The 14966-nt window shown below is 41.7% G+C and overlaps 1 protein-coding gene and 1 long non-coding RNA gene across 3 annotated transcripts; both read left to right on the top strand.

Annotated features, from left to right (window-relative positions):
* The first annotated feature begins 85 nt into the window (after positions 1 to 85).
* Positions 86 to 4068, top strand: LOC119870141. Its single transcript, XR_005355290.1, has 3 exons — positions 86 to 411; positions 1477 to 1529; positions 4011 to 4068. It is a non-coding gene; the product is annotated as an uncharacterized LOC119870141 (long non-coding RNA).
* Positions 4069 to 4696: 628 nt separating this feature from the next.
* On the top strand, positions 4697 to 13702 carry MEIG1 (meiosis/spermiogenesis associated 1). Of its 2 annotated transcripts, none has more exons than XM_038530035.1 (3): positions 4697 to 4776; positions 9253 to 9419; positions 13361 to 13702. In XM_038530035.1, exons 2-3 carry the CDS (start codon positions 9282 to 9284, stop codon positions 13487 to 13489), a joined length of 267 nt encoding a protein of 88 aa, XP_038385963.1. In that variant the 5' UTR covers positions 4697 to 4776; positions 9253 to 9281; the 3' UTR covers positions 13490 to 13702. The 2 variants fall into 2 exon arrangements, with proteins under 2 accessions (XP_038385963.1, XP_038385964.1); XM_038530036.1 differs by lacking the exon at positions 4697 to 4776 and adding an exon at positions 8756 to 8912.
* Positions 13703 to 14966: the final 1264 nt, after the last annotated feature.

Genomic DNA, 14966 nt, shown 5'->3' with positions numbered 1-14966 from the left:
GGGGCTGCGGGGCCTCGGGCGCGGCGGGCGTGACTCCTGCCCGACGCCTCGCCTGGAAACCGCGGGGGGCGTCCGGTGCGCCCGACGCCTCGCCTGGAAACCGCGGGGGGCGTCCGGTGCGCAGTGCCCGTTTCTGTGCAGGAGCCGCGTGGCGAAGGGACACGGAACACCTGCAGCAGGTGCTCCACCCCAGGACGCCAGGAAGGGCGATGCGAAGAACCTTCGGTTGCACCTCCTGCTTGTCAACTGAGAGCCTGAAAGCCGAGCTCAGTTTCCCTTCTCCCCTCCTCTTCCCGGTTTCTACCTTAGGGGGTAACCAAGAGGATTGTATGAGGGGAACTATATTTGTGGAACTATATTTGAACTATATTTGTGGAAGTTTGGAAGGATGGATAAAAGAAAAAGAAAGTGGTAAGTGAAAAGCAAAAAGCGTTTTGAACTATATTTGTGGAAGTTTGGAAGGATGGATAAAAGAAAGTGGTAAGTGAAAAGCAAAAAGCGTTTTAGGGGAAAGGTGGAGGATTTTTTTTTTTTTTCTCTTAAGCAGACTCCACGCCCAACATTGGTATTGAACTCACAACCCAGAGATCAAGAATCACATGCTCCACTGACTCAGCCAGCCACCTGGCCCAAGGGCTGGGGTTTTTTAACCACCAAAGTAACTTTATGAAAAGGTTTGTTAAAGTATTAAGATTCACCAAGTGGTATTTATTGGACCTCTTCCCAATAATTCTCCTTAAACACCACAATATTAATAATCAGAAATAACTCAAACACTCTTGAGTTCTTGCATTGTGCATAACACTGTAATAAGCCCTGCAGTGGTTACATACATGACCAAGATGTACCTTCAGGTATATTTTCAATCCGTTTGAAGACAACAGATTGCCAACACCTTTGATTTGGTATAAGATGGTTTGTCTTAGAATAAAGGAGGGCTAAGCTGTCTATATCAACAACAAATTCTGCAGATCCCCTGGGATCTGGAGAATCTGGTGAGTCAACCTCTGACAGGATTTTGAACTCCTGACAAGGCAGATAAAGGTAATATTCATATGCTTATCTACCCACTTATTTATCCTCTCTTCCTTCCACAATGGATACAGTATGAAAGAGTAAAGGGAAATAAGATAAAGGGGGAAAGATAGGTCAGGAAATAGTGAAGCTGGGTAGGCATAGCCCACAGACAGACACGCATTGTTGGAACACATGAGCCAATTATTTGGCTCTTCTAGAGGAAGCCACATTGACTTACTAGCCTTATGCATCCTCAAGACACAAATAAAACAGGTTTTTCAGAAGTCAAATTTTCTGGATACTGAATCCCAAGAGAATTCCTCCTGTGGCTGCTAGTAAAGAAAACTGAAGTATAGCCAACAACAGCAACTATGCTGTTTCCTCATCCTGCATTTGGGAATCTTTCCGCAACCCCAAGCTCTTCAGACTTCTAAGTCCCTGATATATTCTGTCTCACAGGACTGCAAACCACTACCAAGTGTATGCTAAATACCAAAAAATTCGTTCTTGAGGTAGGTATAAGTCTGTTGGGAAATAACTATATATTTTTTTCTTCACTCATAAACTGTTGTCAATCTAAATAAACATGTGTTACAAATTTACTGTATTATATTCCTTTAGAATAAAGGACATAAAGTATCTACTAGAAAGTATATGATGAGATAATATATGTTTTCTGAAGTATGTATCTGTGTGCTAGGGCTGCTGTAACAAGACTGGGTGACTTATACAACAGAAATTTAGTTGTCTCATAGTTCTGGAAGCTGGAAGTCTGAGATCATATTGTATGATTCCGCTTATATAAAATTATGGAAGGTGTGAACTGGTCTAAGGTGACAAAAGCAAATCAGTAGTTGGTTGGGGACCCAGGAAACAAGTTCATTATCTTGATTGTGGTGATGATTTCACAGGTGTATGCACATGTCAAAACTTATCAAATTATAGGCTGTTAAATATGTGCTAGTTATTATATTTCAATTATAGCTCAATGGGTTTGTTTTCAAAATGTTTGGAGAGTGTATGGGAGAGTGTGGACAAAGTGAACAAGATTGGCAAGGATATCCCTTCTCTGGAAGAGTGAAGAAGACACTGTATGGCTAACTCCCATAACAGAAGGTGGCTTTGAAAAATCATAGTGTTTATTTTGCGATTAGTTTCATACACCTCTCCAACACCAATATCTCTTCTTCATACCTCCTACCCTCAACCCTCTGACTGATGAAAAAATGGTATTATACAACTAAGAAAACTAAAGCCAACCCAAAGTCCTGGAAAATGGCAAGTGTTCAATAAATATTAGCTTTTATTATTAGTTCCTGGGCATCCACTAAGTGCCAGGCATCGTGCTAGAACCATGAAGTACATAAAGGAATCAGCCTTGGCACAAGACCTTACAATCTGGCAGAAGTAGGAGCTCAGGGAAATAAATAAATGCAGGAAGTTTCACAGGGCTCAGAATGCATTGCAGAGACCGAACAGAAGAGCTCACTTCTGCAAGGAGAAAGGGGCCATTGGCAAAACATAGCAGAGAAGGTGAATTTGAGTTCAACTTCCAGGCCCAGGAACGGCTGAAGTCCCTGGAATGAGCTCTTTTTTCAGTCTGCACCCTGCAAAGAGCTCCTTTTAGCCAAAGTCAAAAGGGATGAAATAATAGGGACTTAATAGGGGAAGTCAAGGCTAACCCAGCTAAGGGACCAGACCATGATGGCTTATTCACCAACCCAATAGTTTACACTTTAACCAGAGTGACAGCAAGAAGCTGGGTGGTTTGAAATAAGACAGTGACAGGTGAGATCAGAACAGTGTTTCTCAAAGTGTGGGCCCTGGAAAAGCATCACCAACAGTATTTGGGACCCTGTTATAAATGCAAAATCCCTACCGCAGCCCAGACCTACTGAATCAGAACTGTCCAGCAGTCCCCTGTTTTAACACACTCTCCAGGACACTCTGATTGATGCTTAAGTTTGCAAGCCACTGGATTTAAGTTTGAAAGAGCACTCAGGTAGCCTGGGGCAGCACATCTAGATAGGAAGCTGCCCCAATATTCCCCAAAATGTGATAATGTGTGTTCCTTTATTCACTCAACAGTCCCTGACCATCTACTATGTGCCACACACAATTCTAGACATTAATGATACAGCAACAAGTAAGCAGAGAAAAACCTATGTGGCAATGGAGTGTACATTCTAGTGGAAATCATGTCTCATTTATATAGTGCTAGGTACTGCCCTAAATGCTTTATATTTGTTATTTCATCCTCACAACTACCCCCATCAGATAGGTACACTTTTTGTCTTCACTTTACAGTTAAGGAAACTGAGGTTCAGTAGCTTGTACAAAGTCATGTGACAACTAGATAGAAAACAGATCCAAATCCAAGGTCATGTTTTAGACATGATGGCCCCAGCATCGTAGTGGCCTTGGTGGCGAAAGATAGTCATCGAAACATATTGCTTTCGTGCCTACTGTGCGCAAGGTACTATTCTAGAAATTTGGTTAACAAGATCACTGTCTTTACGGAAATTACATTCTCGCAGAAGATAAATAATAAAATTAAGAAATAAGCGATTTAAACAGTATAATAGGTGGTGATAAGTGCTGTGGGACAAAAGAAACACTAGAAGGTAAGAAGGGGGATAGAGAGCATGGTGGGAGGAGTGAGCTAGTGGGATGGAGCCGGGCAATTGAGACATTAACAAAGACCAAGATGAGGAAGTCAGCCCCGGGGGTCATGGGAATGGAGGGAGCAAGACCGTGGCAGGCAGAGGGAAGAATCTCTAACCCAGGCCTCAATGTGGAAGCTGGGCCAGGAATAACCAGGAGTGGCGTGATCCAGGGCTCCAGAGCAAGGGAAGCGGGATTGTATGCAACTCAGGGAGGGTTTTGTTAGTTTTTATTCTGTAAGATAGGGAGCCCTTGCAAGACTGTGAGCAGAGAAGTGACACAATCTGAATTACATATTTTTAAAGACTTTATTTATTTATTCATGAGAGAGAGAGGCAGAGACACAGGCAGAGGGAGAAGCAGGCCCCATACAGGGAGCCCGACGTGGGACTCGATACCGGGGCTCCAGGATCGCGCCCCGGGCTGAAGGCAACGCTAAACCGCTGAGCCACCCAGGGATCCCCTAAATGTAAGTATTTTAAATACACGCGTAAACGTAATGATAGAGAAAAATCCTGTAAGCTAGGGATGTTGTTTACTGTAGGTTTACTAATTGTCAGGCTCTAAACTCCGCCCCATGGTTTGTCCATTTCATTTCAACAAAATGAGAAGTGAGGTGGGACAGACAGGAGGTATCTATCAGGAACCAAAATCACCAACGGAATTCCGCTTGGTCCCGGGGAACCAAATCACACACTCTGCTCGCTACCCCAGCCTAGGGCTCAGCGCCCCGCGAGGCTCCACACTGGGCTCGCCGCCCCGCCCACCCTCGCACCTGCGCACAAGGGCCCGCTCGCAGGGGGCGGGGCCGGGGCCGGGGCCGGGCGTCACGCGTTGCTAGGAGACGCGACGGTCGCCGCGGCGCGGCAGTTGGCCTCTCGCTGCCCGAGCACCGCCGCGCTCTTCTGCGAGCTCCCGGGCGGGGTGCCTCGGCCTCTCCAGGTCGACCAACGAGGGTAACAACGGAGAGCAGGACCCAGGGAGAGCGGGGGAGGGGGGGTGGGCACTCCCCGAGGGGCGCGAGCGGCCCGCCCCCCTCCCCTGCGCCCGCCCGGGCCCCGCCCCGGAAGCCTCGGCTCCGCCCCTTCCGCTCCGGTGAGCCTTTATGATTTCTGAGATTGGTGTTACTTGCCTATGTTTTTTTGTGTGTGTGTGGCTTAGCCGTGGCCTGTGTTTGCTACTCCTTGAGTTTCAGACTCCGATTTTCTGGTAGCTTCCAGGCCGAGCCGTGCGCCCTGCGGCTTGAGGTATTCCGAGGGTCTCCTTTCAGAGTTCTCCTGGAGACTAGTCCTATGACCCCCAGTTTTCAAAATGCTTCCTCCAGCATTTTGCTTTTCTCAGCCTTCTATGGCAGCTTTTACCTCACGTGCAAAATCGGGGATTTCTGGAGAAGAAAGGTTTGAGGGACTGGAGAGAGCGTGGAGTGGCTTTACACTGCACAGATGTGGATTTGCACACCTCAACCATGGACCACAAAGACATATTTTTAGAGTAATTATCTTTTGCCACTACTCTAAGTAAAGCACTAAATTTCAAAGTGCTGAATGTTACCAGCGCAATTAATATTGGCCCTGAATCTCCCAGAATTACTGAAATATTTAATCAAGAAATTAGGTTGATCTTTCTCAATTTTAGTTTCATTTTATTTTCAGGAAGTAAAAAGTAAATCAGTAAGAGAGACATAAAGGGTGGTGGGATTTGCATCACCACTACATAGAATAGTTACAGTAACCACAGGGGCTCCTATTATGGTGTTCCCATTTATGGTGTTCCCATTTATGTTCCCTTTAGCTATTGTGGAACAACAAAGTTTTGAAATGCCTAATATGTATAGGAGATATGTATTTCTACTAAGAAAAAAATGTTTTTTTTTCCTCCAGTAGTTCTACTCTTCTGTAGAACTTTTCTGTTGAAAGCATTTAGAAAAAAAAAATTTAAGATGTTATTTATTTATTTGAGAGAGACAGAGCAAAAGCAGGGGAAGGGGCAAAGGGAGAGGGCGAAGCAGACTTCTTGCTAACTAAGCAGGGACCCCCCGTATAGGGCAGGATCCCAGGACCCAGGAGATCATGATCTGAGCAGAAGGCAGACACAACCAACTGAGCCACCCAGGCGCCCTTGTTGAAGCCGGGTTTTTTGTTTGTTTGTTTCTTTTGTTTTGTTTTTAATTTTAAAAAAGATTTTATTTATTTGAGAGAGAAAGAGCCCAAACAAGGGGAGAGGCAGGCAGAGGAAGGAGGAGGAGCAGGCTCCTTGCTGAGCAAAGAATCCAGTAGAAGGGGCTGCTCAATCCCAGGACCCCCCCCCCACCCCACATCATGACCTGAGCCTAAGGCAGATGCTTAAATGACTGAGCCACCCAGGCACCATGAAAGCATTTTTAATTTATAGTTGACATGATTGTTTTGTTTGAAACTGGCAAGAGGTAACACGGATGACATTCAGGAAAATATTTTTTGAATGAATATGAGTATATAAAAGTATTTTATGTATAAAAAAGCCAAGCCTAAAGCAAAAATGGTTTGGGTAAAACAAAAAGTATGACTGTGCCACTGCTTTGAGGAAATGTGCTTCATCTGTAAAAGCAATATAATACAGCCACTAAATTCTCATAGCAAACATGGCTATGATTCTGAAAGTACCTTTATACAGTGAATTCCCACCTTTTTTTCCTTTCATGTTTCTTAGTGTCATTTTTCTGCGAAAAAATAGGTTTTATATATAGTTATGGATGTTAATGGCCTGTCAGGCTGTACTATGTGTGTCCAACTCCCTGGTGGTTCTCTTTAGTGTGTAGCAACAAAGCATTAAAATGAATGGAAATGAAGGGTAAGGGTTTTGGTGAATTATGACTCACTTATTGTTTTGTCGGGTATTCCAAAATTTACACACATTCACACAATAACATGACAACATGTTGCCTTAAACTACAACATGAGGGGAGTGCCTGCCTGGGTGGCTCTGTCAGTTGAGCATCTGCCTTCAGCTCAGGTTGTGATCCCAGGGTTCTAGAATCCATCCCTGAGTTGGGCTCCCTGTTCCGCGGGGAGCCTGCTTCTCTTTCTCTTCCCTGCTCATGCTCTCTCACTATCTCTGTCTGTCTCTCTCAAATAAATAAAATCTTAAAAAGTAATAAAGTAAAATACAACATGAGCCTAAACCTAAATTAATAAGGATCAAAAGTTTTTAAAAGTCAACTATTAACAATAGCTTAATTTTCTTTGGTCTAGTCAATATATATATTGTTATGCAGGATGGAAAAAATGCAAACAATACTAATGATACATCCATTTGGATAGTTGCTACTTTTATCAGAGTGAACTGTGTAACTCAAATGACTTCATTTTATTTCATTTAAATCTGGAGCTAAGCCCAAACAACTGTGAGAATTTGGGTTTCAGGAGGGAATGTAAATGCAATATTGAATGTTAAGTCAGAATGTGACAAAAATCTACAGGAGGTAGGAGGAAGCACAGGACCAGTTCCCTTATTTTTCATAGAAGAGCCAGTTGGTACTTGTGTGTGACTGATAGATACATAAAGTTCAAACAAATGGCTCTTAACCTCCTAACAGTCTCCATCAATCTATTTTTATTAACCATGAGGGAAATTTTAGGCCACATCTTTCACACTGAAGAAATATTTATCTGAAATTCAGCAATTCCATCAATTTTATTTCCATTTCCTACTCTCCCCCTCCACTCCCTACCCTGTTAAATCCAGGCTGAGCTAAATTTGTTATACTTGTGAAAGCATTTATTATAAGACTCCATTTTATAAAACTTTTAAAGTCTGTCCTTCTAACTCATCTTACGTTCAAGATGATGTTCACCCAATGTTAAGGACAGATACTTCTAATTGATGTGAGGATTATTTCAACTTTTCCTTTTTTTGTACTTTAATGTATTTCCTGGTCTTTTCAATACATACTAGTCCTCCCCTTATCCATGGAAGATACATTCCAAGACTCCCCAGTTGATGCCTGAAACTGCGGATAGTAACAGATCCCTATATATCCTATGTTTTTTCCTAAACATACATGTCTATGATAAAGTTTAACTTATAAATTAGGCACAGTAAGAGGTAAACAATAATAAAATAGAACAATTATAACAACATGTTTGAAAAATTTATGCGAATGTGGCCTGTCAAAATATGTATTCCTGTACTCACCTTTCTGTGATAATGTAAGATAAAATGCTTGTCTGATGAGATGAAGTGAGGTGAATGACATAGGCATTAGGATGTAGCGTTAGGCCACCACGGACTTTCTGACACTAGGTCAGAATGAGGATCCATCTGCTTCCAGACTGTGGTTGACCACAGAAAGTGAGACCACAAGTAAGGAGAGACTACTATAATAAGAATTTGTGGTTGTGATAAAAAAAAATTCAATAAATAAGAATTCATTTATAGGACCTACTTTATGAGGTCTAATCTAATGTATTTCAGCCAATAGAAACATACTTTAAGAGAAGAATAGATTCAAGGAATCATGGTAAAAATTCTGGGCACTTTATTTCAGTTAACTGATACATTTCAGTAACAAAATAAGATGACTGAGAAAACAACTGCAAGATAGGTCTTTGAAAAACTGACTCTAGAAGTTTGGTGAACAGACAAATTACATGTACATGTACAAAGAGTTGAATCTTTGAACTTCAAAAGCTACTGGTGACTGCTTACATTGTTTTAAAATCAATGATCCTGGGGATCCCTGGGTGGCTCAGCAGTTTAGTGCCTGCCTTTGGCTCAGGTTGTGATCCCGGGGTCCTGGGATCGAGTCCCACATCGGGCTCCCTGCATGGAGCCTGCTTCTCCCTCTACCTGTGTCTCTGCCTCTCTCTCTCTGTCTCTCTCTCTCTCTCTGTGCCTATCATTAATAAATAAATAAAATCTTAAAAATAAATAAATAAATAAATAAATAAATAAATAAATAAATAAATAAATAAAATGATCCCAGTATCAGACAGTCATACAGCTTTCATGGACTTTGTGTTCGTCTATCTTTTCACATTGGGCTGTCACAGGAGCAGGGTCACAGTGACCACCTGAGTGAATGGACCACAGTGATTGGATACCTCCAAGTAGTTCAGATATGGAAAAAGAGGAAACCATTGCTCCTCAACAAGAAGAATAAGAAGACAGTGAGAAGACTGATCTTACATTCCCTTTTTAGGAAAAAAAATAAGTGGGGGATGCAGTTTTGAATATAATCAAATGGAATGGTGGTGAGATATTTTGACAGTCTACTGAGTAGTTAAAAATAAGCGTGTGACTTCAAAAATGTGTAAACTATTGCCTAGAACACCAGAATTAGGAGATCACGCTTTGAATGCAATTTTATTTGATTAAGAAATAAACAGTTCCCTATGCATCTTTCAGGGTTTATTTTATTTTCAACATAGAGCTTGAATCCTTCTCAATCTTGGAATTGAATGTTTAAATTTTAATATACCTAATGGGATTATCAACTCTCATTTTTAAAAAATCCACTTGTGTTCATTTTTAAAGGGACTTTCAAAATTGTCACTACTATGCTATTTTTAATGTTGTTTTAACATCTTTCAGAAATAATTGGCAATAAGACTTCTGTAGCCATGGCTAGTTCTGACGTGAAACCAAAATCAATAAGTCGTGCCAAAAAATGGTCAGAAGAGATAGAAAATCTGTACAGATTTCAGCAAGCAGGATATCGGGATGAAATTGAATATAAACAAGTGAAACAAGTTTCTATGGTAAGATATCTCTAAAAACCTGAACTCAAAATATTCAGTCAAAAGTACCAAACTCAAACAAAGAGCCAGAAAATAACTAAAAGGAAGCTCTACTCCAATTCTCTCCCTTTATTGATGAGGAGACAGGCCCACAGGAGTGGTTTTCAGGTAGAATGGAGGGAGAGGTGGTCCTTTAGCATGGAAACATTAAGAACTTTCTAGCTTTTACTGAACAACCATGCTCTGCCAGATAAATCTTTGATGGTAACCACAAAAGCAGAGTCTTTTTCCCTTAGGTAATTCTATTAACAGATATTCAGTTTGTTGTATAACTACTATGTCTTTCCAGTTTCTTCTTTTTTAAATTTTTTTTAATTTTTATTTATTTATGATAGTCACAGAGAGAGAAAGAGAGGCAGAGACATAGGCAGAGGGAGAAGCAGGCTCCATGCACCGGGAGCCCGATGTGGGATTCGATCCGGGGTCTCCAGGATCGCGCCCTGGGCCAAAGGCAGGCGCCAAACCGCTGCGCCACCCAGGGATCCCCAGTTTCTTCTTTTTTAAAAAATAACATTATAAAGGGGTTATATTCTGTTTATTATGGAGATTGTAAGTGACAGAAAACTATTAGAGAGCAACTCCTGACTTTGGTTATGCATTACACCCCAGGCCCAATAATGTGATTGAGATAAAATTAGATTTAAGAGAACACAAAGAACGTCCTTGAAGGGGAAGCCTCACAAAGTGGGAGGGGTGTGTGATGTAGGGAAGAGCAAGCCTATTCACTGTATGACTTGGCAATTTTGAAAAGGTCTTGCATTTCACTTCAGTTTATACTAATTGGGTATAAATTGTCAGGAAGGAGAAAATTTCCCCCTGGATTCTCTCTGTTCTTTTGGCTAGTCTAATAATTAAATTGACCCAAGACAGATAACAATTTTCACCTAATTTCATGAATATGGGGCCCCCAAAGATATAAGACCCAAGAAGTGACCAAAGTAAGCCATTTATATACCTTTTAGAAAAGAAATGATAAATGTGTGAAGAACTAACAAAGTAATTTAGGCTTGAGTATTAATTAGTAGGGAGATAAGTAGAATTTATTTACACACCCCTCTTGGTCCTGAATTCTCTGTCCCTGGTGATACAGATGTCTGTCTACCTACAGATATGAAAAGGTGCCTTTCACATGGGAGATTTATTTTCTGCTTTCAGAGGAAGGATCAGAGTCCTTCATGCACTGGTTTCTCAAGTAACTTTAAACCATCAGTATGCAAAGTGGCATATTCTGGGGCAGCATGCCCTCAACTCCGTCACTACCATGTGCAAATTTCTGTGCCAAGTGCATTAGGAGATAAAAATATAAGTGAGGACCTGGCCTCAAGAAATTGAGTGGGCCAGCAAGAAGAGAACCAGATTTGGAATCTAGCCAGGATCTGCATTAGTTGAGCAATCCTCGACAAGGTTCTTAACGTGGCTGAGCTCAACAGTAGAATGGTGATGGCAATATCTGTTTTAGAAAACAGTTACAGGAATTAAACGAAATCATGTATTTCAAGTGCCTAACATTGCAGCGCTTAATAATTTATTGAGTGAATGAAGGATAAGTGTTTAATGAATGATAGCTTTTATTATTCTTAATATCTTGAAGTAGAAGATTAATGACACAAACAGTAAAACCTTATACAAGTCAAAATATGTGTGCCTTTAAAAAGGAAGCCCAGGAATTTAGAAGAAGACAAAATTGCTTTCTTTGAGGGACAATCCTCCAGAGTGGCTTCATGCCCCCGGAGACATTTGCAGAGGTCCTTAAAGATTGGCCAGGATAGTAACTGAAGGCTTACCTTGATCAGTGGGTCTACCAGTGTACAGAGGTATGAAGGGTTAGAGCTAAGTTCTCTTTCCTTTTGGGACATGTAAGCTTGTCCTCCCTAACTGGTCTTGAGGACTTTACCACTCCACTCTGTTCTAGTTAAAGGAATGGAGCTTTCCTCATTTTAATGGGAGTCATCAAGTGAGAGGACAAGAAGAAAAATTATAAAATACAAAGGTTATTTAAAATGAGTAGGGGTTGGGATGCCTGGGTGGCTCAGTGGTTGAGCATCTGCTTTTGGCTCAGGGCATGATCCTGGAGTCCTGAGATTGAGTCCCACATTGGGCTCCCTTCATGGAGCCTGCTTCTCCCTCTGCCTATGTCTCTGCCTCTCTCTGTGTGTGTCTCTCATGAATACATACATAAAACCTTTAAAAAATAAAATAAAATAAAATGAATAGGGGTTGATGAGCACAGAACCAATACAGATGCTTGGAGACTCATCACATATACAGTATCTATTTCTTCACTGAATGAGATGCTTTTTTAGGACTCTACTAAATGAGAGCCTGCTCTTGGCCCCAAGAGGAAGAGAGTTATAATGGTGTCTTAAGAACACCCTTCTTTCTCTACTGCAGGCAATGGAAGCTATGAAAGGCAAGCTTGACCTATATGATAGGAAGCATTGATTGTTTTCTACACTGTATATGTCAGCCCTCCAAGGTTTATCAGATATGCTGCTACCTATTTTCACTAATTATTTATTTTTTAAGATTTTATTTATTTATTCATGAGAGACACAGAGAGAGAGAGAGAGAGGCAGGACACTGGCAGAGGAAGAAGCAGGCTCCATGCAGGGAGCCCAACGTGGGACTCTATCCGGGGTCTCCAGGATCACACCCTGGGCTGAAGGCAGTGCTAAACCACTGAGCCACCCGGGCTGCCCATTCACTAATTCTTAAATAAACAAGAGAACATAAGAAAATGAAAATGTGCTGTAAGAAAAAAAAAAAACATGCATTCCTTTGTATTCATGATGTATTCCTATTCCAGTGGAAAGTTGTGATTTATGGGTGGTGCATATGAGAAATGACAAGCTGCCCATAGAGATAGTGGTGAAGAGCATTCAATTATCTAGACCATGATACCTGAATAATCAGGTTTTGACAATGATAGAGTAGATCTCACAGAATCCAGAAGAAACATATTGAACTGAACAAGAAAACAGAACATGAATTTGGAGAGGAAGGAAAGAAAAATGTTCAAACTAGGTCAAGCCAAATTTAAAGTAAGCAATATAACGTATGAGAAAGAATAGCAGGGCAGCCAGGTGGCTCAGCGGTTTAGCGCCGCCTTTGGCCCAGGGCATGATCCTGGGGACCGGGGATTGAGTCCCACATTGGGCTCCCTGCATGGAGCCTGCTTCTCCCTCTGCCTGTGTCTCTGCCTCTCTCCCTCTCTCTGTCATGAATGAATAAATAAAATATTTTTTAAAAATTCATGACCTCGAATTTCTATTAAAAAGTCAATTTCAAGGGGTGCCTGGCTGGCTCAGTTGGTGGATCATGCAACTCTTGATCTTGGTAAGTTTGGCCCCCATGTTGAGTGTAGCAATTTATTAAAAAATAAAAATCTTTTGTAAAATTTGGTTTCAAAATGAACTTGTGATATGGACTTGCATATGCACCTTTAGGTATCTTGAATCTAGGTGCTTCCATTTGTTACTGCTGTGGTGTCAATGCTCAGCACCCAAGTGCTTTCAGAGTGAGGCCTGAGCCTAACTTCCATCTAAGGCATTACTTTCAGAAGTTAGGAAGTAGTAATGTTTGAAATGGTTTGTAAATGTGAGAAAAAATAAAGTTTAGAGTGTTTTGAATGTTTCCTCTATCTCGGCAACTGAGTAAAAATTTAAATCTAGAAATTGGGATCTAGAGAGAAGCACCAAATGAACTGTTTTGCAGTATATGGATACAACTTGGGATGCATTCGAGGGGTGTATAATACTCTCTTGAGAGCTCAAGCATTTTTAGATTGAATTTTATGCTTTGATTTTTGGATGTGAGTTATCCTGTTAACTCTTTGGTAGTCAATTATTATGTAAAAATAAAATCAGCATCACAGCATTTGTATTCTGGTTTCTGATATGCAGGTAGATCGTTGGCCAGAGACAGGATACGTGAAGAAACTCCAGAGAAGGGACAATACTTTCTATTACTACAACAAACAGAGAGAGTGTGACGACAAGGAAGTCCACAAAGTAAAAATTTATGCTTACTAGCCTTTGTTCTTTGTGTTACTTATCATTACTTTTTAAGAATTCAATTGCTTCATTCTACATCATGTAAATGTCATTTTACAAACTAATTCAAAATGCAGACCTCAACTGAGTGTTATGAAACATGAAAGCCTTGAAACCTGGTATCAATCATCCTGTTCTGTTCAAAAAAAATAATTGCAGAAGCATTAAAATCGTACCCATCTTGGTCCTGTTCTTCTGACTATTTTAATTGGGGTAGAGTGACCATTATGCACAGAACAAGACAGCCCCGTTTGAAACACTCCGGTGGTTAGGCTAGGTATGTTAGGTTAGCACCCACAGCCCCTACGCCAGCCCTCAGCCTTTACCACTTTCCAGGACGATTGTTTTGAACTGTTGGATCTGTCTCTTATGGCCTGAGGGCTGCCTCTTGCCCCTGGAGTCCCTTGTCTTTTACTGAGTGGACTGGAAATGCCAAGGAATGCTGGCCCCTGGGAGCAGCCCTGACCCAGTGACTGATGGAGAGGGGGGTGTATAAAAGACCCAGCTGCCTGGTTCTGAGAGATCCATCTGAGGTGTGTGCTTTACACTGGCGCCCAGTTTCCCAGCAGGATGAAGCTTCAGTCACCTGCAGCCATGTCTGACCGGATCCCATAGTCTATTGGCTGTCTCCCTTCCTGGCCACCCCCTCACTCTCTCCAGGGGTTCCTTTCCTCCTGAATCAGCTCTTTGTACATGGAGCCTTGTCCCAGGGTTGGTTTCTGGGTTCCCAATCTACACAACTCCTGATCCAGTGCTGACTGGAATCACTGCAGAAACAGCCCGAGTGCTAAAGAGCAAGGCAATAATTAACCTGTAAGATGGGGGTGCCTGGGTGGCTCAGTGGTTGAGCATCTGCCGTTGGCTCAGTGCGTGATCCTGGAGTCCTGGGATCGAGTCCCACATAGGGCTTCCTGCATGGAGCCTGCTTCTCCCTCTGTCTATGACTCGGCCTCTCTCTTTCTGTCTCTCATGAATAAATAAAATCTTAAAAAATAATAACCTGTGAGATGTAGAAAACCCCCCAAATTCCTGAGTTGGTTGCTTTGAGATTAAATAAATGAAAGACACCCTTTCTATTTTAACTGTGGTTTCACTAAGGTTATTTTATTTGTCACCATTTGTAAGCCCTGACCTTTAATAGATTTTTGGATGTGAGGCTCATAGCCATCAATTCATTGAACTTCAGCTAGCTCCCGTTTTCCAGAACTATCTGCACTGTGAAGCCCCATTAGTTTCCCCAAATCAATGTTGTGCTTCTTCGGCTCTTTTTCTTTTTGAGCAAACACATCACAGGAAGGATAAATAGATTGGCAAACCTCTTTTATGCCTTTCCTGGCATTGCTTGGGGGCATCTTACTGCTTTGAAGCCATTTATCTGTACCTCTCTGCTCATGCTTTTTATCATTGTCTTCCAGATTTGGCCAATCCCTCAGTGCTGAGCATACGAGGTTTTCAG

The sequence above is a fragment of the Canis lupus genome, chromosome 2 (genome assembly GCF_011100685.1).
Source record: "Canis lupus familiaris isolate Mischka breed German Shepherd chromosome 2, alternate assembly UU_Cfam_GSD_1.0, whole genome shotgun sequence".
In the NCBI taxonomy this organism is placed as follows: Eukaryota; Metazoa; Chordata; class Mammalia; order Carnivora; family Canidae; genus Canis; species Canis lupus.
The sequence above is the reverse complement of the archived record's forward strand: the minus strand, read 5'-3'. Positions and strand labels throughout refer to the sequence as shown.